This window comes from Lithobates pipiens, unplaced genomic scaffold (assembly GCF_037356315.1).
Source record: "Lithobates pipiens isolate NorthernLeopardFrog02 unplaced genomic scaffold, aLitPip1_a1.2 Scaffold_1, whole genome shotgun sequence".
NCBI lineage: Eukaryota > Metazoa > Chordata > Amphibia > Anura > Ranidae > Lithobates > Lithobates pipiens.
This window is the reverse complement of record NW_027507685.1, coordinates 94,314,570-94,337,632: the sequence shown is the minus strand read 5'-3', so window position 1 is coordinate 94,337,632 and position 23,063 is coordinate 94,314,570. Positions and strand designations below refer to the sequence as shown.

Below are 23,063 nucleotides of genomic sequence, written 5' to 3'. Positions count from 1 at the left end.
GACTCCAGCGGCAACCAGTGAAGCTCTGGTGAACTCCTTGCCCAAGAGCAGGGATCTCCAAACTACGGCTATCCATCTGTTGGAGAACTACAAATCCCATGAGGCATTGTTAAACTCTGACATTCACAGACATGACTAGGCAAGAAGGGAATTGTAATTCCTGAACAACTGGAGGGCCATAGTTTGGAGACCCCTGTCCAAGAGGGTTAAGGCAGTGCTGGAAAATAATGGTGGCCACACAAAATATTTGGCCCCAATTTGGACATTTTCACTTAGGGGTGTACTCACTTTTGTTGCCAGCGGTTTAGACATTAATGGCTGTGTGTTGAATTATTTTGAGGGGACAGCAAATTTATACTGTTATACAAGCTGTACACTCACTACTTTACATTGTAGACAAGTGTAATTTCTTCAGTGTTGTCACATAAAAAGATAGAATGAAATATTTACAAAAATGTGAGGGGTGCACTCACTTTTGTGAGATACTGTAAGTGTCTGACCTCAACCCTATTGAACACCATTGGGATCAGGTCTTCTCATCCAACATCCGTACCTAGCCTCAACTCTGTGGAACTGTCAGGGCCGGGCTCATCCCTTCTCTGAGCTGGCCGCTCAGCTGTCGGCTCCTATCTCTTCACAGTTACTCAGCTGTTGATGATATCCTGCTCGTCAGTCCTGCCTACTTAAGCCGTCCATTCCAGCGGAGCTCTGCCTTCGCCTTGGTCAACATCTCAGAAACTATCTGCTCCAATCCTGTTCAAGACTTGTTTTGCTGACTTGCCTTCCCTCCTGGCTCCAGATCCTGCTTGCTGTTCCACTACATTGATCCCTGACTTCTGGCTTGGCTGACTATCCGTTCTAGTTACTGAACTTTGGCTATGTTTTGACTACGTTTGTTCTTTTTACTTTTATTATTAAACAAGTGTGATTTAACTGTATTTCTGTCTCGGCCTGATTTCATGGTTTCTGACAGGAGCACCTTTGGGATGAATTGGAATGCTGATTGTGAGCCCAGGTCCTCTTATCCAACATCAGGACCTGACCTCACAAATGCTCTTTTGGCTGAACGAGCACGCATCTCCCAAAGATACCCTTCAAAATCTTGTGGAAAATCTTACGAGGACAATAGAGACTGTTATAGCTAATAGCTAAAATGGGGGCAACAATATAATAATGGCCATGGGTTTTGTAAATGAATGTCCAACAAGCCTATAGAGGTGTGAAGGTCACTTTTTGGGAGTAAAACGTAGAATTAATGACATCTTTATTAACAATATTGCCATGTTTAAATATTAAAATTACAAACACCCCCCAGTCACTGATCTCCATAAACTCCCCGCATAGACTCACTTGGATTATAGACTAGGTAGAGCGCTGTCATATTATAGCTATTATGTTCCCCTTCTGGTTCTATAAGCCACAGGCCAGTTGTCTGAGCTGTCATTTCCAGAGTCACTCCGACACCTGAAATAAACACATCAATGAAAGTTGAAGAGAGTAAATAAAGTTGACAAAAAAATAGGGCTGTAGAAATTAAAGATTAATTCCTCGATTAATCAATTGATTTTTTTGATCGGTACTCACCTCTCCGCTGGCTTCCGGGTCTTCAGGGAGTTCCGTCGGATATCCGTAACGTCACCGGACTCCTCCCCCCTTCCCCAAATGCCTCAGTCTGCTAACGAAGGGAAGGGGGGAGGAGTCCAGTGACGTTGAAGTTCTGATTGAACGTAATGCGTTTGGGGGAGGAGCTACGCATGACGTCACCTGCTGCTGCCCTACGGAACTAACACGATTGTTGGCTTTACATGCTGTGTTTTTATCATCTTTATGTGAGTATCTTGTGTTTGAACACAAAAATGAAATCTTATACTTAAGCGGTGAGCACTTAGATCTTTTTTTTCTACCCATGACCTGGCGTCCTTGCTGAGATCTAAGGAGACGTGAGTTAACCCTTTTGATACCCGCTTGCATGACCACCTGTTTGCACAGGGGTCCAAGCCATAAGGTGAGAGTGGGGGTCAGGACTGTCCTTGGCCTTCAATTAATCCATGGATACTTGGCCTACTGCAGGTAGTGCCCACCTCTGCTAGCAATCCTTACCCTCCCACCCCCCCCATCTATAACCTGGTATCTGGCATTCATAGTACCTCCTCCGTCTCTCCACCCATCACTAACCATGAACCTGGCACATGCCAATCAAAGCCCAACATCCATCAAATCACACCTCGCAAGACTGCAGCCACCAGGGAAGCCTTGATGGTGCTGGCTGAGAGCGAGCGCGGTGGTGACTCAACAGGGACAATCTTCCTCAGCACTGAACTGCAACACAATAGGCCCCCTGAGCAACAATAGACCCCCCCCCCAGCAAGAATAATTCCTCCTCTTCAACAATAGGCTCCCTGTGCAACAATAGATCCCCCCTGCAACAATATACCTCCCCAGCAGTAATACATTCTCCCAGACCCTGATAGCAACAATAGATCCACCCCAGCAACTAAAGAGCCCCACCAGCCATAACAGATCTCCAAACAGCCACCATCAATAGACCATCTAGTAGCCGGCAACAATAGACCTCAACCATCAAATGTAGCTTGCCCCCAGCAACATTAAAGCAACACTTGATCTCCCACCAACAACAATAGATCCGCCTCAGCAGCAAAACAGCCCCACTGGTAATAACAGATCCCCCGTCAGCCAGCAAAAACAGACCCCCCCCACAAAAATAGACCCTTCCCACCAACATAAAAAACCCATGTGACAGGAGGGCACATGGAACCCAGAATCCCTTGGAAAGGTTGGGAAGCCCATGTTTCAGCTCCCCGTACAACTCTTATGTCTAAGTCACCCTGTGCCATCCTGGTACAGGGTGAGTGAGAAAATATATCTTGGATTACTTAAAATGTAAGTAAGTAATATTTATCCACAGTATCTCCCAGGATATATGTAAAGACTATTCTTAGGTTGTTAATTCTGAATACACAATCCTTGAAAGAGCGGATTACATTGACCTCCGGAGATGGACTGTCTGGTCACCTAGGCTGCCTTAAGTGCTAGGGTAATTAACATGTTAATTGTGTAATTTGTCTTTTAAGTTGTTGCTATAGGGGAGGGGGGGGGGGGTATCCATGAGCAGCCCTACCTCGTTATCTACCCCCTTGTGTAAAATGTGGATAAAAGGCTGTATTCTGTCCAATAAAGGATTCAAGATTCTACAAGCTATTTTCGGCTTGATTTCTATTCAATGCAGCTATGAGAATATATCTCTCTGATAGTCAGATTGGAGGAAGCAGGATATACTGATGGAAGCACTCAATCAGAGTGTGGGATCGGATCCGTCACAACCCAAGCAACAATAAATGCCCCACCTGCAACAATAGAGCCACCCCAGTAACAAAAGAGTCTCAGCAGTAGGGATGAGCCGAACACCCCCCGGTTCGGTTCGCACCAGAACTTGCGAACGACCCCCGCGTTCGGTACGAACGTTAGAACCCCATTGAAGACTATGGGACTCGAACGTTCGAATTGGAAAGTGCTAATTTTAACGGCTAATATGCAAGATAGTGTGCTAAAAAGGGTTTGGCGACCTGCCTCCTGCCTCAGGGGACATGGGTCACTGCAAAAAAAAGTTTTAAAAACTACCGTTTTGGCGGGAGCAGTGATTTTAATGACGATTAAAGTGAAAAAAAAAAAGTGAAATATTCCTTTAAATATGGTGCCTGGGGGGTGTCTATAGTATGCCTGTGAAGTGCCATGTGTTTCCCGTGTTTAGAACAGTCCCTGCACAAAATGACATTAAACAGAAATAACACCATTTAAAACTGCTTGCGGTTTTAATGTTATATCTGGTTCCTGCAATATGGTTGAAAATCATTCAGAAAAATGGCATGGGTAGCCCTCCCTGCCCATTACCAGCCTATTTGGGTCTTGTACACATATTAAGGGGAACCCCGTACCCATATTAAAAAAAGGAAATGCGTGTGGCCCCCAGGCCCTATATACTCAGAACAGCAGTATACAGGCGGTGCAAACAAGACAGGGACTGTGTATGTTTGTTGTGTTAAGTTGAATCTGTTTGTCATTTTCAACCGGTACATTTTTAAAGTGTAGCTCCAGTCAAAAAAAATATCTTTAAGCTTTTTGGAAAACATAGGGAAGGGTTATCACCCCTGTATAATTTTGTTTTGTCGTCCATCTTTTTTCATCTCACTTGCTGCTGTCTCCTTGCGTTTGCAAGTAGGAGATGTTTGTAAGTTGGATGTTTGAAAGTAGGGGCCTGCCCTATATTATAGCGGTATGTACTGGGTACAGAGCACGCAGACAGCACGCACTATCTCCTAACACTACTGACTGCAAGCTCTATTATTAACCACTTGTTAGCCCAATGTTTGCATAAAGTGAAAGATGAAGTTATGCTGAGTAAATAGATATCAAACATGTCACTCTTCAAAATTGCACATGCCCGTGGAATGGCGCCAAACGTCGCTACTTAAAAAATCCCCATAGGCGACGCTTTAAATATTTTTTTACTGGTTACATGTTTTGAGTTGCAGAGGAGGTCTAGGACTAGAATTATTGCTCTCGCTCTAACATTCTCGGCGATACCTCACATGTGTGGCACATGCGAGCACATGGGGACATGGGCGCTTTAATTTTTATTTTATTTTTTTATTGTTCATTTTACTTTATTTTAGTTTGACATTTTTTTTCCCAAAAATATATTTTTGATCACTTTTATTCCTATTACAAGAAATGTAAACATCCCTTGTAATAGGAATATGGGATGACAGGTCCTCTTTACAGTGAAATCTGGGGGGTCAATATGACCCCACATCTCACCTCTAGGCTGGGAAGCCTGAAATAAAAAATAAAAAAAAAGATTCTGGCTTTGATCGTACTGGCGAGTTGGTAGAAGCACCAGAGGGCGGTGAGGGGTGGGGGGTGTCTATGGCTGGGTACTTCAGGGTATCACCGAGTATGGCTGGGTATCTCTGAGTATGGCTGGGTATGGCAATTTATGGCAGGGTATTACAGAGTATTGGCGGGGTACTACAGAGTAATAGCAGGGTACTGCAGAGTATTGGGGGTACTGCAGAGTAATGGCGGGTACTGCAGAGTATTGGGGGGTACTGCAGAGTAATGGGGGTTACTGCAGAGTAATGGGGGTTACTGCAGAGTAATGGCGGGGTACTGCAGAGTAATGGCAGGGTACTGCAGAGTATTGGGGGGTACTGCAGAGTAATGGGGGTTACTGCAGAGTAATGGGGGGTACTGCAGAGTAATGGCGGGGTACTGCAGAGTAATGGCAGGGTACTGCAGAGTATTGGGGGGTACTGCAGAGTAATGGGGGTTACTGCAGAGTAATGGGGGGTACTGAAGAGTAATGGCAGGGTACTGCAGAGTAATGGCAGGGTACTGCACTGCAGAGTAATGGCAGGGTACTGCACTGCAGAGTAATGGCAGGGTACTGCACTGCAGAGTAATGGCGGGGTACTGCACTGCAGAGTAATGGCGGGGTACTGCACTGCAGAGTAATGGCGGGGTACTGCAGAGTAATGGCGGGGTACTGCAGAGTAATGGCAGGGTACTGCACTGCAGAGTAATGGCGGGGTACTGCACTGCAGAGTAATGGCGGGGTACTGCAGAGTAATGGCAGGGTACTGCAGAGTATGCACTGGTATTGCAGAGTATTGGCAGGGAATTGAGGGGTTAAATTCGGTGAGCAGCGATGTGGGCACTGCAGATGCAGCCCACATCGCTGCTGACACCGATCTCTTTCCCCTCTGCTTTACCGATCGATACAGAAAGGGGAAGGAGGAACAGGCGTCATAACATGACGCCGGTTTGTTTCCAAGTGATCACTCCGTCATTTGACGGAGCAATCACGTGGTAAACGGCCGCTATGAGCCGGCGGTCACGGATGCTCTCGAGTGCGCACACCTCTGGGCACGCGAGAGCAGAATTCTGGGAGGCCGTTAATTAACGGCCTCTCTGAGTTAAACAACCGCCCTGAAGCCGTTAATCGGCAATGGGCAGTTGTTAAGTGGTTAAAGCTAGATCACTAGCTATATAGGTGAGGTGAATATAGTGGTGTATACTGCAGTCAGGGCACAGACAACAACCACTACACAGCAGCAAGATAGGAAATCAGCCAAAAACGATTGGTGTGTACTGTGTTGAAGGTACACAGAACACCCACTGCTTCAGATGCAAAGTAACACACTACAGGAGGCCGCCTTAAAGGCGGCCTTATATAGTGTGGGGCGTGCACTACACAGTCTGAGCTATGATTGGCCACAGGCAGGATGCCTGTGGCCAATCATGGCTCTCCTCGCTGCCGGCGCTGCGATTGGCCAAGCATGCGGGGTCACAGTGCATGCTTGGCCAATCATCGGACAGCAATGCACTGCGCCAACGCAGTGCATTGTGGTCCGCGCGCGCGTCACTCGAATTTTGACGCGAACGGCCAAAACGTTCGGAATTCGCCGAACGCACGAACAGCCAATGTTCGAGTCGAACGTACGTTCGACTCGAACACGAAGCTCATCCCTACTCAGCAGCAATAAAAGATCCCCCAGCAGCCACAATCAATAGGCCATTTAGCAGCCAGCAACAATAGACACCCCCCAACCCCCTCAAAAGTAGATCTCTCCCAGCAACATAAAACAATTAGGAAACAATAGATTCCCCACCAGCAACAACAGACCTCCTGAAACAGTAGACCACCCCCAGCAACCATACACCCCCTCACGACAATAGATCACCCAGCAGCCAGCATGAATAGAATTTCCCAGCAACAACAGACCCCCCACCAGCAACAATAGATGCATCCAGCAACTAAAGAGCTCCACCAGCAATAATAGCTCCCCAAACAGCACCATCAATAGACCATCTAGTAGCTGGCAATAATAGACCTCACCCATCAAAAGTAGATCGCCCCCAGCAACATTAAAGCAACACTTGATCTGCCACCAACAACAATAGATCTGCCTCAGCGGTAATAACAGATCCCCCATCAGCCAGCAAAAATAGACCCCCCTCAAAAATAGACCCTTCCAACCAACATAAAACACCCAAGCAACAATACATGCCCCACCTGCAACAATAGAGCCACCCCAGTAACAAAAGAGTCTCGGCAGCAATAAAAGATGCCTTAGCAGCCACCAGCATCAATAGAATTTTCCAGCAACAATAGACCCCCCACCAGCAACAATAGATGCATCCAGCAACTAAAGAGTCCCACCAGCAATAATAGATCCCCAAACAGCCACCATTTATAGACCATCTATCAGTCAGCAACAAGAGAACCCCCACAAAAGTAGACCCCAGCAACATAAAACACCCAAACAGCAATAGATGCCCCATCTGCAACAATAGATCCACCCCAGCAACAAAAGAGTCTCAGCAGCAATAATAGATCCCCCAGCGCCCATCATCATTAGACCAATTAGCAGCTGGCAACAATAGACACCTCCCAATCAAAAGTAAATCTCTCCCAGCAACATAAAACAATTATGCAATGATAGATTCCACCACCAGCAAAAATAGACCTCCCACAACAGTATGCAAGAGAGAGGAGCCAACAACTCCAAATTCCTTGACGCAAAGATGTATTGGCTACATTTGAGAATTAAAATGCCAATGCAATAGATCCCCCAGCACACCCCAACACCCCTTATTACCACATACGTTCCGTGCTGGAGGTTCCAGAACTGCAGACCACTGACAAAAAAAAAACATCCTCTACTCCTACTAGTAAGTCAACTCCTATGTGGTGGAAACCATGCGTGTCTTTGGATTTAGTGGAAACGGAACTTCAATTGTTATTTCCCATACATAGAAGGATGAATCCTTACCAGGGTACAGGTTCACTATACTACATGGGTGGTCCTTCTGGCTTCCTTGCTTGAGGATGTTCCCATGAAACTGCACGGGAAGGATGTCTCTTCTTCCAACGTTTAGTAGATGCCATCGTGTCTTTCTATCCAAAGGCGAGACGAGTCCAGGAAGAGAGTCATCCACATAGCCATTGATTGCTAAAAAGCCAAGAAAGATTTAAAAAAAAAAGACAATATGACTCTTTACTGCAATGAGATCATAGAGACATCATTGCCCAACCAGAATAGGTAGTAGACATGTGCAATTTGTTTTGTTCCAAATTAGTTTTTTTTACGAATTTTGAAATTTCGGAAATTGGACATTTCGGAAATTGGAAAATTTCAGAAATTGGAATTCGGAAGTTCGGAAATTGGAAAAAATTCTAAATTAGGAAATTTGAGTCCTAAAATTTGAAATCGGGGTAAAGTCGTGGGTGCGTGTTATACGCCGATCCCCACTGTCTGTGAGTCTAAAATACTGAGCGCCGCCGAAAAATACAGAGCGCCGCTGAAAAATACCGAGCGCCGCCGAACAAGACAGAGCCGACTGCTCAGCTAAGCTCGTAGTCCCGCCTCCCTGCTGTTTCTGGAGGGAGCGCTGCCGAAAAAGACTGAGCCGACTGTACTGTGTACTCGGGTCGGCTCGGCTTGCAGTCCCGACAATACTGGGCGGGACTGCGAGCGGAGGCCAGCCGAATACACAGTACAGACGGCTCGGTCTTTTTCGGCAGCGCTCGCTAGAGAAACAGCAGGGAGGCGGGACTACGAGCGGAGGCGAGCAGTCGGCTCTGTCTTGTTCGGTGGCGCTCGCTCGGTCTGTCTCGGCGGCGGGAAATTTAAACATGGGCAAGACTGCAAACGGCGCTGGACAAGCTGAAAATGACACTGCAAAGCTGCAAACAGCGCTGGGCAAGCTGCAAGTGATGCTGGGCAAGCTGCAAATGACACTGATGATTCTGCAATGATGGACAAGGCTGCAGATGCACACTGATAAGGCTACATTGACGGGCATTTAAATGTAAGTTTTTTTTTCCTTAAACTTCCCTCCTAAAACTTTTTTCCTTAAAATGCCCTCCTAAACTTGGGGTGCGTGTTATACGCCGGTGCGTGTTATACCCCGATAAATACGGTATCTGAAATAACAAATGCCCTATCTAAACAAATGGAATGTAACAATCTAATAATAATAAATAACAATAATACAACCTTTTTATTATTATTATTTATTATTAATTTGTTCCATTCCATTTGTTTAGATGTGGCATTCGTTACTTCGGATAATTCGTAACTTCAGATAAATTTGTATTTGCTATGTTCACAAACAGCCAAATTTGAAAGGAAATTCCAATACCTATAATTTAATAGCTAGTTATTATTTAGAATTTTACTGATTTTCTTTCTTTTTTTCAGATTTTTGAATTTTCGAATTTCTGAATTCTGTATTCCAAATTTGAAAATTTGTCATTCAAAAATTCAGAAATCCCAAAATTCGAAATTTGGAAATTTGAAAATTCCGAAATTTGAAAATCTGAATTTTCGTATTTCCGAAAAAAGCAAAAAGCAAATGAAACGAAAAAACCAGCACATTTTTTGTCAGTGCACATGTCTAATAGGTAGATACAACCCAGGATTTCCTCACTTTGGAGGAATTTCCTCACTTCCTGTTTTGGTCTACGGGATAGGAAGTAAAGGGAAATGTCCCCAATGGCAGATAAAAACTGATATAGAGTTATAACTAGGGATAACTAGGGATGAGCCGAACACCCCCCGGTTCGGTTCGCACCAGAACTTTCGAACGGACCCCAAATTCGTACGAACATTAGAACCCCATTGAAGTATATGGGACTCGAACGTTCGAAATTAAAAGTGCTAATTTTAATGGCTAATATACAAGATACTGTCCTAAAAAGGGTTTGGGGACCTGGCTACTGCCCCAGGGGACATGGGTCAATGCAAAAAAAAGTTTTAAAAACGGCCGTTTTGGCGGGAGCACTGATTTTAACCACTTGCTTACTGGGCACTTAAACCCCCATCAGTCCCAGACCAATTTTCAGCTTTCAGCGCTGATGCACTTTGAGTGACAATTGCGCGGGCATACAACACTGTACCCAAATGAAATTTTTATCATTTTTTTCCCACAAATAGAGCTTTCTTTTGGTGGTATTTAGTTACAGCTCGGAGTTTTATTTTTTGCTAAACAAACAAAAAAAGATGCAAAAAAAAAATATCATGTTTTAATAGTTTGTTATAAAATTTTGCAAACGGGTCATTTTTCTCCTTCATTGAAGTGCGCTGATTAGGCGGCACTGATAGGCTGCATTGGTGGGCACTGATGGGCTGCATTGGTGGGCACTGATGGGCTGCATTGGTGGGCACTGATGGGCTGCACTGGTGGGCACTGATAGGCATAGTTAAGGCGGCACTAATAGGCACAGATAAGGCGGCACCGATGGGCACAGATAAGGCGGCACTGATGGGCAAAGATGGGCACAGATAAGATGGCACGGATGGGTGGCACGGATAAGTGGCACGGATGGGTGGCACGGATGGGCACTGATAGGTACCACAGATAGATGGGACTGATGGGCACTGATAGGTGGCACTGATAGGTGGCTCTGATAGGTGGCACTGCTGGGCACTGATGGGCGGCACTGCTGGGCACTGATGGGCGGCACTGGGGTGCAGCACCTTTGAGGCAGATTGGGTGGCACTGTGGGTGGCACTGTGGGGTGGCACTGTGGGTGGCACTGTGGGCACTGACAGGGGGCACTGACGGGGGGCACTTACTTTTTCTTTTATTTTACTTCAGGATGGCACTGCGGGAGGCAGGTGGGCACAGGCAGGTGGCAGGTGGTCCCTTGTATTGATGGCCGTGATCGGGACTGATGTCCCGATCACGGCCGCCGGTGATCGGCTTTTTTTTTCTCTCCTCGCGCTGTCAGCGCGAGGAGGAATAATAGCCGATTACCGGCTCCGTTCTATCACATGATCAGCTGTCATTGGCTGACAGCTGATCACGTGATAAGGGGTCGGGATCGACCCCTTACACGGATCGGTGATCAGGCGAGTCTCACGGACTCGCCGATCACGGGGCGCGCAGGCCGCTCGTAACCAGGACGACGTCAATAGACGTAGTCCTGGAAATGTAGGTCCGCGCTAATGCCGTCATTTGGCAATAGCGCGGATCTGAAGTGGTTAATGACGATTAAAGTGAAAAAAAAAAGTGAAATATTCCTTTAAATATCGTGCCTGAGGGGTGTCTATAGTATGCCTGTGAAGTGCCATGTGTTTCTCGTGTTTAGAACAGTCCCTGTACAAAATGACATTTAACGGAAATAACGTCACTTAAAACTGCTTGAGGTTTTAATGTTATATCTGGTTCCTGCAATATGGTTGAAAATCATTGAGAAAAATGGCATGGGTAGCCCTCCCTGCCCATTACCAGCCCCTTTGGGTCTTGTACGGATATTAAGGGGAACCCCGTACCCATATTAAAATAAGGAAATACGTGTGGCCCCCAGGCCCTATATACTCAGAACAGCAGTATTCAGGCGGTGCAAACAAGACAGGGACTGTGTAGGTTTGTTGTGTTAAGTTGAATCTGTTTGTAATTTTCAACTGGTACATTTTTAAAGCGTAGCTCCAGTCAAAAAAACTATTTTTAAGCTTTTTGGAAAACATAGGGAAGGGTTATCACCCCTGTATAATTTGTTTTGCTGTCCATCTTTTTTCATCTCACTTGCTGTTGATGTTTGTAAGTTGGATGTTTGAAAGTAGGGGCCTGCCCTATATGCTTTGCAGAAATGGCGGAACAAGGTGTTGGTTTTGCCACAACATTGTAAGCCCTCAAAGTGACTTTTGGTGGGCGCTGGAGCGCCCTGCTGTGAACGATTATATCAAGAATTGTAATTACATGCCATTGTTGAACAGTGGTAGAAAAATTGACCTTTGGTGGTTGTGGTGCAGGTGCCACAACACTATAAGTCCTCACAGTTACTCTGGGTGGGCACAGGAACGGGCCCTCCTGTGAAATATTATATCAAGAATTGTAATTACATGTCCCTGTTAAACAGGGGCTGAAAAATTGGGCTGTTGGCACTGGTGCTGGTGCCACGACACTGCAACCTCTCCCATATACTCTAGTTTTAGTGCAGGAATTAGCCCTACTGCAAAGCATTGCATCAAAAATTGTAATTAAACGTCCCTGTTAAACAGGGGCAGAAAAATTGGGCCTTAGGCACTGGTGCTGGTGCCACGACACTGCAACCTCTCCCATATACTCTAGTTTTAGTGCAGGAATTAGCCCTACTGCAAAGCATTGCATCAAAAATTGTAATTAAACGCCCCTGTTAAACAGGGGCAGAAAAATTGGGCTGATGGCATCACCCAGAACCAAAAAATGTTCTTCCAACATATCAGCGGAGGAGGAAGAGGATAGACAATCAACATAACAGGACAGTCACTCAGCATCAGCATAGGCAGTCTTGAAGGGATGTGATATTTAAAAAAAAAATATTCGGTTACATCAGCTTCAGGTGCTTGGTAGCTGTGGGTGATCCAAGACTGATTCATCTTGATGAAGGTCAGTCGATCAACTGATTTGGTGGACAGGCGCACCCTGTGATCGGTAACAAAGCCACCAGCAGCACTGAAGGTGCGTTCCGAAAGAACGCTGGATGCAGGACAGGCCAGTAGCTCAATTGCATACTGTGCAAGCTCTGGCCAGTGATCCATCCTCAAGACCCAGTAAGCCAGAGGCTTTTCGGTGGGAAAGGTGTCCAAGTCTGACCTTGCCCCTAGGTATTCCTGCACCATGTACATCAGACGCTGGCGATGGTTGCTGGAACCGATCATACCTTGGGGCTGCGGACTAAGAAATTGTCTGAAAGCATCGGTCAGACGGCCACCTTCTCCACCGCTCCTTCTGACCGATGCCTCAGCAACACGTTGTCCAGGACCAGGAGTTTGTAACCTCCCAGTCTCTGGGAACGCGTTGCACAGACCTTTCTGAAAGGCCTACTGGAGATGTCTCATCCTCTGCTCCCTCTGCGATGTCAAGATAAGGTCGGCAACCTTACCCTTGTACCATGGATCAAGGAGAGTGGCCAGCCAGTAATGGTCCCTCTCCTTGATCCGAAGAATACGAGGATCCTTCCGCAGGCTTTGCAGGATCAGGGAGGCCATACAGCGTAGGTTAGCTGAGGTATTCGGTCCGGAGTTCTCTGGGTCACTAAGGACAACATGATCCGCAGCTACCTCCTCCCAGCCACGTACAAGTCCACGGGTTTCTTGGGACTGTAAATCATCCCTACAAGACTGCTGCTGCTGCTGAGTGCCAGCCTCCACCTCCATGCTGACACAATCATCCTCCTCATTCTCTTCCCGTGTGATGGGTGGCACAGCAGGAACACTGTCTGGATAAAGGGGGCCTTGAGAGGCAAGGAAGTCCTCCTCTTCCTGCCTCTGTTCTGCCTCAAGTGCCCTGTCCATTATTCCATGCAGCGTATGCTCCAAGAGGTGGACAAGAGGTACAGTGTCACTGATGCATGCACTGTCACTGCTCACCATCCTTGTGGCCTCCTCAAACGGTGACAGGACAGTGCATGCATCCCTGATCATGCCCCACTGACATGGTGAGAAAAAACCAAGCTCCCCTGACCCTGTCCTGGTGCTGTAGTCGCACAGGTATTCATTGATGGCCCTCTGCTGCGTGCGCAGCCGCTGCAGCATGGTCAACGTTGAGTTCCACCTGGTGGGCATGTCACATATAAGGCGGTTCTTGGGCAGGTTCAACTCCTTTTGGAGCTCAGCCAGCCGAGCACAGGCATTAAATGAGCGGCGGAAATGCACACAGACTTTCCTGGCCTGCTTCAGGACATCCTATAAGCCCGGGTACCTGCCCAAGAACCGCTGAACCACCAGGTTAAGGACGTGAGCCACACAGGGCACATGGGTCAGTTGTCCCTGTCGGAGGGCGGAGAGGAGGTTGGTGCCATTGTCGCAAACCACCATTCCTGGCTTAAGCTGACGTGGCGTCAACCACCTCTCGGCCTGCCCCTGCAGAGCTGACAAAACATCCGCCCCAGTGTGGCTCCTGTCCCCCAAACAAACCAGCGCAAGCACGGCATGACATTGTTTTGCCTGCGTGCTTGCGTAGCCCCTGGAACGCCTACGGAGCACCGCTGGTTCTGAGGACAGAGCACTGGAAGAGGCCATGGAGGAAGAAGAAGAGGAGGGGGTGGAGGAGAGAGGTGTGTCACAACCAATAGTAGCATTTTGGAGGCGTGGTGGCGGAACAACCTCCAACACTACTGCACCTTGTCCTGTATCCTTCCCAGCTGCCAGAAAAGTGACCCAATGGGCCGTGAAAAACAGGTAACGTCCCTGTCCATACCTGCTGGACCATGAGTCAGCGGTAATATGCACCTTACCGCTGACCGCCCTGTCCAGCGAGGCAAGGACATTGCCTTCCACATGCCGGTAGAGAGCCGGAATCGCCTTCCGTGAGAAAAAGTGGCGTTTGAGGACCTGCCACTGAGGAACCGCACATTGTACAAACTCACGGAAGGGGGCCGAGTCTACCAACTGAAAAGGCAGCAGTTGAAGTGCTAGCAATTTAGCCAAGCTAGCATTCAACCGCTGGGCATGTGGATGGCAGGGAGTGAACTTCTTTCGCCAGTTCAGCAGCTGGGGCAGGGACATTTGCCTGCTATAATCGGACGTGGGTGTACTGCTAGCAGAGTGCCCGGAAGCACTTGGCTGTGACACACCTAATTCTACACCTTCATTCCTCTCAGAGCAGGTTTCAGAGAGGACTGAAGGTCTAGTGGGGTTGGAGATCCCAGCTGATGAGGAGCAAGGAGAGGTCCGCTTTGTTCTTTGGTGTGGGTCTTTGAGGTACGCTTGCCAACGAGCTGCATGGCAGGTCAACATATGTCTGGTCAAGCATGTGGTGCCCAAGCGGCTGATGTTTTGGCCACGCGAGATACGCTTGAGACATATGTTGCAAATAGCAGCAGTGCGATCTGATGCACTCGTCTCAAAAAAGGCCCACAACAAAGAACTTTTAGAATAACGTGCAGAGGCAGCGCCCTGCACAGGCGGAGCTCTGCGGTGTGATTCAGTCGGTGTGCTGCCCCTAAGCTGGCCCCTGGAGGGCATCCTGCCTCGTTGGACATGTGCCTCCTCCTCCTCCTCTCTCCTACCAGGCACCCACGTGGAGTCAGTGCCCTCATCATCCCCACCCTCTTCATCGCTGGAGCTAACCTGGCAGTATGCTGCAGCTTGTGGAACATGACTGCCAGATTGCTGTCCTTTTTTAGCATCCCCTCTCTCTGCATTCACGCTAATGCCTTCCTCTAGCTGAGTATCATCATCAGAGCCTACAAAACACTGGGCATCCTCCTGGAGCATGTATCCAACACTGTGCTCAAAGAGTTCAGGAGACTCCTCAGGAGGACGTGGTGGGTCTAGGGAAGGAGTCACTGATGATGACATTGAGAGGAGGGAAGACGATGCGTTGGCAGCTGCTTTCCTAGTACCCTGAGCCTGGGTGAGAGAGGATGAGGAGGATGAAGAGGGCTTGGTCATCCACTCTACCAAGTCGTTGGCATGTTGCGGCTCAACATGTCCAGCTGCCGAAAAGAAGGACAAGCGTGTCCCATGGCCACGTGCTGATGATGACGATGCACCGCGTCCACGACTAGCACTGTTGTCTCTAGACACAGAGCCTGCTTGCCCTCTTTTATCGGCTCACGCCTGTCTGCCTCTCCTTGCTGGCCTTCCAGACATGGTAATGGCCTGAAGGGAGTTGGGAAAACCAGCAATTGGGCAGTGAATATTGTGCTGGAGGCACGCACAACACCCACTAACTCCTGCAGATGGCAGATGGCTCAATTAGAGAAGAGCTATGTAGGTGGATATAGCGGTGTATACTGGGTTCAGAGCACGCAGACAGCACGCACAATCTCCTACCACTGACTGCAAGCTCTATTTAAAACGAGCAAGAGAGCTAGCTATATAGGTGGATATAACAGTGTATACTGGGTTCAGAGCACGCAGACAGCACGCACAATCTCCTACCACTGACTGCAAGCTCTATTTAAAACGAGCAAGATAGCTAGCTATATAGATGGATATAGCGGTGTATACTGGGTTCAGAGCACGCAGACAGCACGCACAATCTCCTACCACTGACTGCAAGCTATATTTAAAACGAGCAAGATAGCAAGCTATATAGGTGGATATAGCGGTGTATACTGGGTTCAGAGCACGCAGACAGCACGCACAATCTCCTACCACTGACTGCAAGCTCTATTTAAAACAAGCAAGATAGCTAGCTATATAGGTGGATATAGCGGTGTATACTGGGTTCAGAGCACGCAGAGAGCACGCACAAACTCCTACCACTGACTGCAAGCTCTATTTAAAACGAGCAAGATAGCTAGCTATATAGGTCAGTAATGGCGAACCTTGGCACCCCAGGTGTTTTGGAACTACATTTCCCATGATGCTCGGCTACACTGCAGAGTGCATGAGCATCATGGGAAATGTAGTTCCAAAACATCTGGAGTGCCAAGGTTCGCCATCACTGATATAGGTGGATATAGCAGTGTATACTGGGTTCAGAGCACGCAGACAGCATGCACAATCTCCTACCACTGACTGCAAGCTCTATTTAAAACGAGCAAGATAGCTAGCTTTATAGATGGATATAGCGGTGTATACTGGGTTCAGTGCACGCAGACAGCATGCATAATCTCCTACCACTGACTGCAAGCTCTATTTAAAACAAGCAAGATAGCTAGCTATATAGATGGATATAGCGGTGTATACTGGGTTCAGAGCACGCAGACAGCACGCACAATCTCCTACCACTGACTGCAAGCTCTATTTAAAACGAGCAAGATAGCTAGCTATATAGGTAGAAATAGCGGTGTATACTGGGTTCAGAGGACGCAGACAGCACGCACAATCTCCTACCACTGACTGCAAGCTCTATTTAAAACGAGCAAGATAGCTAGCTATATAGGTGGAAATAGCGGTGTATACTGGGTTCAGAGCACGCAGATAGCACGCACAATCTCCTACCACTGACTGCAAGCTCTATTTAAAACGAGCAAGATAGCTAGCTATATAGGTGGATATTTTTTTAATCCAAAACTGCTACCGAAATATACAATACTTTACATAAGAAAACCAAACATTAGTTTACATCCACTTGAACATAATACAAACTTACAAAAATACTAGGCTATACAAGGAAATAAAATTTTACATATCCTCATCACTATACTCTTCTCCCGAAGAGAAGAGTATAAGCGCAGCATCCCCTTTGTTACTAGACCCTGACTGGGGCCTTGATTCCACCTCAAGGGGTGGGGCCTTTTTTTTCTTCTTCTTCCCACTCTTCTTTTTAACTGTTACCCAGTTAACCTCCCCCTCTTCATCAGACTGTTCCTTGGGGCGCTTTTGGGCACCCTTCATCGAAACCTCCATCTCCTCCTCCCCTGTCTGACTGTCCCCTGCCGAAGAGTCAGATGAGGAGACCCTAACTGGGCGTCCACCTGGTCGCCGCCTCCGAGGGAGGGGAACAGGACCAGAAGACTGGGGGGCTGGAACCTGAACCACCCCCTCTGAGGGGGGAAGCCCAACCACCCCTTCTTCCTCCACCTCATTTGCAGGTGCTTGAGCAGTCTCCCCAGGCACAGACCTGACCTCTTTAACCTTCTGAGGTATATTACCTTCTTGTTGAGGCTGGGTTTTCCCACGTCTCACCCCAGCCTCAGGGTCAGCACTTTGTTTTTTATTCCCAGGACCCCGCCCAGCAGGAGGCGGAGCCTTACTACTGTTTGGTTTATTCCCATCTGCTGTTTCCCCTCTGTAGGCCTTAGGGCATCTACTAAATGGATGTCCCATCTGGCCACAGAGGTTGCAGCAGATCTGATCACATGCCTCCCCCGAGTGCCCGAACCTGTTGCACTTAATGCACCGGACCACTGTGCAGTCAGCACTCAAATGGGTCGGGCACCCACACCTAAAACACCGACGGGGCTGTCCTGGATAGAACACTAGGATCCTGTCCCTTCCCAGAAAAGCACTGCCCGGGACATGCGCAACTGTGCTGCCAGCTCTTTTTAGCTTGATCCTAGTGTTCCATGCTCCAGTCCAGACCCCCTTCTCATCACGACACTTGTTTAGAGGACACTGCAACTGGCCGTATCTCCCCAACCAAGTCGCAATGTCCTCTGGGGGCAAACTCTCATTTCTTACCAATATTGTAAGAGTTTTAATATCCTCCTGCCTACTTAGAGGGATCACCCGAAACCCCTTCCAGGGATCGGTTCCCCTAATCATGCCAAAGGCTGTGATAAACAGCTCCATGATGACCGCGTTCATGAAGCTGATATCAAAATCAGGGGAACCAGACGGGTGAATCACCGCATAAAGTTCCTCTACCTTAATACCTAAGGACAGGACCATATCTACCACCTGGCCTCTAGTGGGGCACTGACCACCTCCCTCCCAACGCAACTGTACCACATTTCTCCTCTTACGCTCCGGACCACCAGTCCCTCTTGACCAAGAATTGGCCCCTGAGGACTGATCAGCCGGGGGAACCCGGAAATTCCCGGCCCCAAACTGGTGATAGATGTGGTCCAGAGCCACATTTGCTCCTGCTACTTTAGCATAAGACCGTTTCTCCCTTAAGGCCGTTAGTAACCTTATCTCTGGTGAACCCCTCAAAATAGGCTCAGGGGGAGGGGCTCCTGTCACAGGTACAGAGGGGGGAGCAGACGGTGACACCCCTATCTCCCCAGCACGAGAAGCATTACCCTCCACCCCTTCTACACTCGGATGATTTCCTAAAGGGGTCTCATCCTCTGAACTACAAAGAAGCGCGTTCCAGACCTCCTTCCACTCTACTTCCATATGAGCCCCGCAGGAGTCTACTGGAACTTGTCCTCCTTCACTTTGGGATCCTTCTAGACCTCTAATATAGTCCAGTGCTGGATTACCCTCATCCAGTTCCCCCATTGGGCAATTTCCCCATGCAATCCCCTGACCAAGTTCCAAACTATCAGACATATCCATATTATTAGAACTGTCAACAACATTTGCGTGAAGCGCTGGACCGGAAGCTGTGTTAACCACCGGCCGGAAATGCTTTCCACGGCCAACTTCCGCTCCCGCTGACATCACTTCCGGCCCTGAATCAACCCCGCAAGAGGCCGATCCGCCTACCGGAAGCGCGTCACCCTCCCCCATTGTCTTTACATTAGGCTCACGCCCAACAGACCCGCCTTTTTGCCCGCGAAAAGACAGCGTTTTTCTATCAGCAGCCGCCATTACCGCACCACCAGGAGCCTTGCCGCCGGCCGTCACTGTAACCTTCCCCACAGCGGCGGCCAAGCTGGCCTGGCTCTTTACACCACCATTACAACCACCAACCCCCTTCCCCTCTCCCTGAGGTCGGCTTGCAGCAGCGGCAGCCGACAGCTCTGCTGACGGCATGCCCTGCTTACAACTACCGCCCGGGATCACTGGGGACTGCATACAAGGTAAGTCCATTTCTTGTTTGTCTTTCAGTCTTGTTAACTGCACCACTGGTGTCTTCACCTTTTTAGAGTCTTTCTTGTTCCTTTGCTGCTTTCCTTCTGCTTCACTGGGACCTACAACGCCACCCGGGGTCACAGCCTCACACACAGGCTGATTACCCGTTTTGTCTTTAGGGACACTTTCCACTTTTCCAGGTTTCTCTGCACCTTTACACACTGGGACTGTCTCTTTGCAGGTCAATGGCTTTCCCACACCCACAGTCTTTTTCACTGGTTTCTCACCGTCCATCTTTCCTTCCACTACTCTTTCTGTCTCTTCACGGGTGGCCTCCTCAGAGGGACCCGCCATTTCCTCCTCTTGCGTTGTGCTTGGGGCTAGATGCTGTCTGCGGCGTCTCCCTGCCTGGGACCCCTCGTCACACGCTACTCTCACCGCCTTCTCCACATTAGATAGGAATTCTTTCTCACTAGAAGCACTGTCAATCAGGTTGGATAACAGCTCACCCATCAAGTTGCACTGCTTCTTCAACCCGTCTATCACCGTCTTGAACTCCTGTCTCTTTACAACACCTGATCTGTCTCTCCGGTTCCTTAGCTCCGCCAGGACCTTCATTTTCTCGCAGTAGCTGCGGGAAGCCTTCACAATTAAGCTTTTAGCTTTCTTCCTTCTGTCTGCAGATTTCTCCGCATCCTCTCCTGGCTGTCTCAGAGACCAATCTGCAAGATCCAGCTGGTTCTCCAAAAACAACCTCTCCTCCTTGACGAGCTCCAGGAGCTTAGGGGCTCCACGTCCTTCATTAGGCTGAGAAACAGGCACCTGGCCTGGGCTTACTGAAGTCATCAGCTCCCTCTCTTCCTCCACCACTCTGGAAGTCCTCAGAGATCAGAGCACGCAGACAGCACGCACAATCTCCTACCACTGACTGCAAGCTCTATTTAAAACGAGCAAGATAGCTAGCTATATAGATGGATATAGCGGTGTATACTGGGTTCAGAGCACGCAGACAGCACGCACAAACTCCTACCACTGACTGCAAGCTCTATTTAAAACGAGCAAGATAGCTAGCTATATAGGTGGATATAGCGGTGTATACTGGGTTCAGAGCACGCAGACAGCATGCACAATCTCCTACCACTGACTGCAAGCTCTATTTAAAATGAGCAAGATAGCTAGCTATATAGATGGATATAGCGGTGTATACTGGGTTCAGTGCACGCAGACAACACGCACAATCTCCTTTTACTGACTGCAAGCTCTATTTAAAACGAGCAAGATAGCTAGCTATATAGATGGATATAGCGGTGTATACTGGGTTCAGAGCACGCAGACAGCACGCACAATCTCCTACCACTGACTGCAAGCTCTATTTAAAACGAGCAAGATAGCTAGCTATATAGGTGGAAATAGCGGTGTATACTGGGTTCAGAGCACGCAGACAGCACGCACAATCTCCTACCACTGACTGCAAGCTCTATTTAAAACGAGCAAGATAGTTAGCTATATAGGTGGATATAGCGGTGTATACTGGGTTCAGAGCACGCAGACAGCACGCACAATCTCCTACCACTGACTGCAAGCTCTATTTAAAACGAGCAAGATAGCTAGCTATATAGGTGGATATAGCGGTGTATACTGGGTTCAGAGCACGCAGACAGCACGCACACTCTCTTACCACTGACTGCAAGCTCTATTTAAAACGAGCAAGATAGCTAGCTATATAGATGGATATAGCGGTGTATACTGGGTTCAGAGCACGCAGACAGCACGCACAATCTCCTACCACTGACTGCAAGCTCTATTTAAAATGAGCAAGATAGCTAGCTATATAGGTGGATATAGCGGTGTATACTGGGTTCAGAGCACGCAGACAGCACGCACAATCTCCTACCACTGACTGCAAGCTCTATTTAAAACGAGCAAGATAGCTAGCTATATAGGTGTATATAGTGGTGTATACTGGTTTCAGAGCACAAAGACAGCACGCACAATCTCCTACCACTGACTGCAAGCTCTATTTAAAACGAGCAAGATAGCTAGCTATATAGATGGATATAGCGGTGTATACTGGGTTTAGAGGACGCAGACAGCATGCACAATCTCCTACCACTGACTGCAAGCTCTATTTAAAACGAGCAAGATATCTAGCTATATAGGTGAATATATCGGTGTATACTGCGGTCAGGGCCCGCAGACAACAACCACTACAGAAGAGCAAGAACGAAAAATCGTCCGATAACAATCGGTGTATACTGTGTTGAAGGTACACAAAACACCAAATAACTCCTACAGATGCCAACACACTACACAAGGCCGCCTCGCTTGCGGCCTTATATAGTGTGGGGCGTGTACTACAAAGCCTAAGCTATGATTGGCCACAGGCATCCTGCCTGTGGCCAATCATGGCTCTCCTCGCTGCCGGCGCTGTGATTGGCCAAGCATGCGGGGTTACAGTGCATGCTTGGCCAATCATGAGCCAGTAAGGCACTGCGATGGCGCAGTGCATTGTGGGCCGTGAGCGCCACACGAATTTGGCACGAACGGCCCATAACGTTCGGAAATCGCCGAACGGGCGAACAGCCGATGTTCGAGTCGAACGTATGTTCGACTCGAGCACGAAGCTCATCCCTAGTTATAACCCATCCTTAATAAATCTAAATAAAATAACAAATTTAGTTCAACTTTGAGTGATAAGAATATCATCAATAGACATGGAGCAGTGGGATGTCTGTAAATACAAAATATACAGTATCTGCTGAGTCACTGCTGAGTGGAGGACTTGAAATGCTGAGTCGCTGTTGGCATCTGCCTGGGGGGAGCTTCTGAGTCACTGCTGGGAGTGGGGAACAACTGAACCACTTAGAGAACAATTTGGAAGACTCCAGCGAATCTGCTGTGAACTTTGAGAATGAATTGCTCCACTGTGCCTGCAGCTACTGAGATCAGTGGGGGGCCTTATTTTAAAGTTGGTTTAATTGCTTGCCAATAATGCTTAAAAAAACTGAATGCCTATAGCCCTGCCACAGAGATTAGAAAAATGAATTGGTCCACAGTGCTCGCGGCTACTGAGGTCAGTGAGGTGTTGGTTTAAAGTTGGTCTAATTGCCTGCCAAGAATGCTTTAAAAATATTTTTGCCCCAGTTGAAGTCCAACTTGGAAAAAACGCGTAGGACTGCCTCTTATGTGGTCACATTTTTTATTAAATTTTTTTATGCTTTTCATTATAATGCCAACCCTTATTCTCAGATCTACACCATTGGGAGCTTGTCTTTTTTATGTTTTTACATGTTACTTGCCCCATGTGTGCATTGATTGTTCCGAGAAACACATATTCAGATCTCCTTGGTATCTGCGCTTTGGCTTACTGGACCTCCCAGATGATTGTTGACAGTGAAGGACCTTACACAGCCAGCTTTCCAAGTGGTCTTCGTTTCATGCCTGTAAGATCTGGTGTCGCTGACATACAGGTCCACCAACTCTGGTAAGAGTGTTTTATCATATCCATTTGTTTGGATCCCACCACTTCTTAAAGTACAGTCACCGTTGGTTCCCCCTGTGCAGGATTAATTTCCAAGTTTCGGTGGCCCACCATCCATCTAGATGGACTTCTAGTGGACTCTTTCTTTATTTTCA

The 23,063-nt window shown here is 47.9% G+C and overlaps 1 protein-coding gene across 1 annotated transcript in view; it reads right to left on the bottom strand.

Moving 5' to 3' along the window:
* The window catches only part of F8 (coagulation factor VIII), a 278,437-nt gene that overhangs the window by 153,051 nt on the left and 102,323 nt on the right, over positions 1 to 23,063 (bottom strand). Inside the window, exons 18-19 of the mRNA XM_077465186.1 lie at positions 7,854 to 8,033; positions 1,351 to 1,464 (exon numbers count right to left, since the gene is read on the bottom strand). Coding sequence (XP_077321312.1) covers positions 1,351 to 1,464; positions 7,854 to 8,033 — 294 coding nt within the window. The remainder of the gene's footprint in view (positions 1 to 1,350; positions 1,465 to 7,853; positions 8,034 to 23,063) is intronic.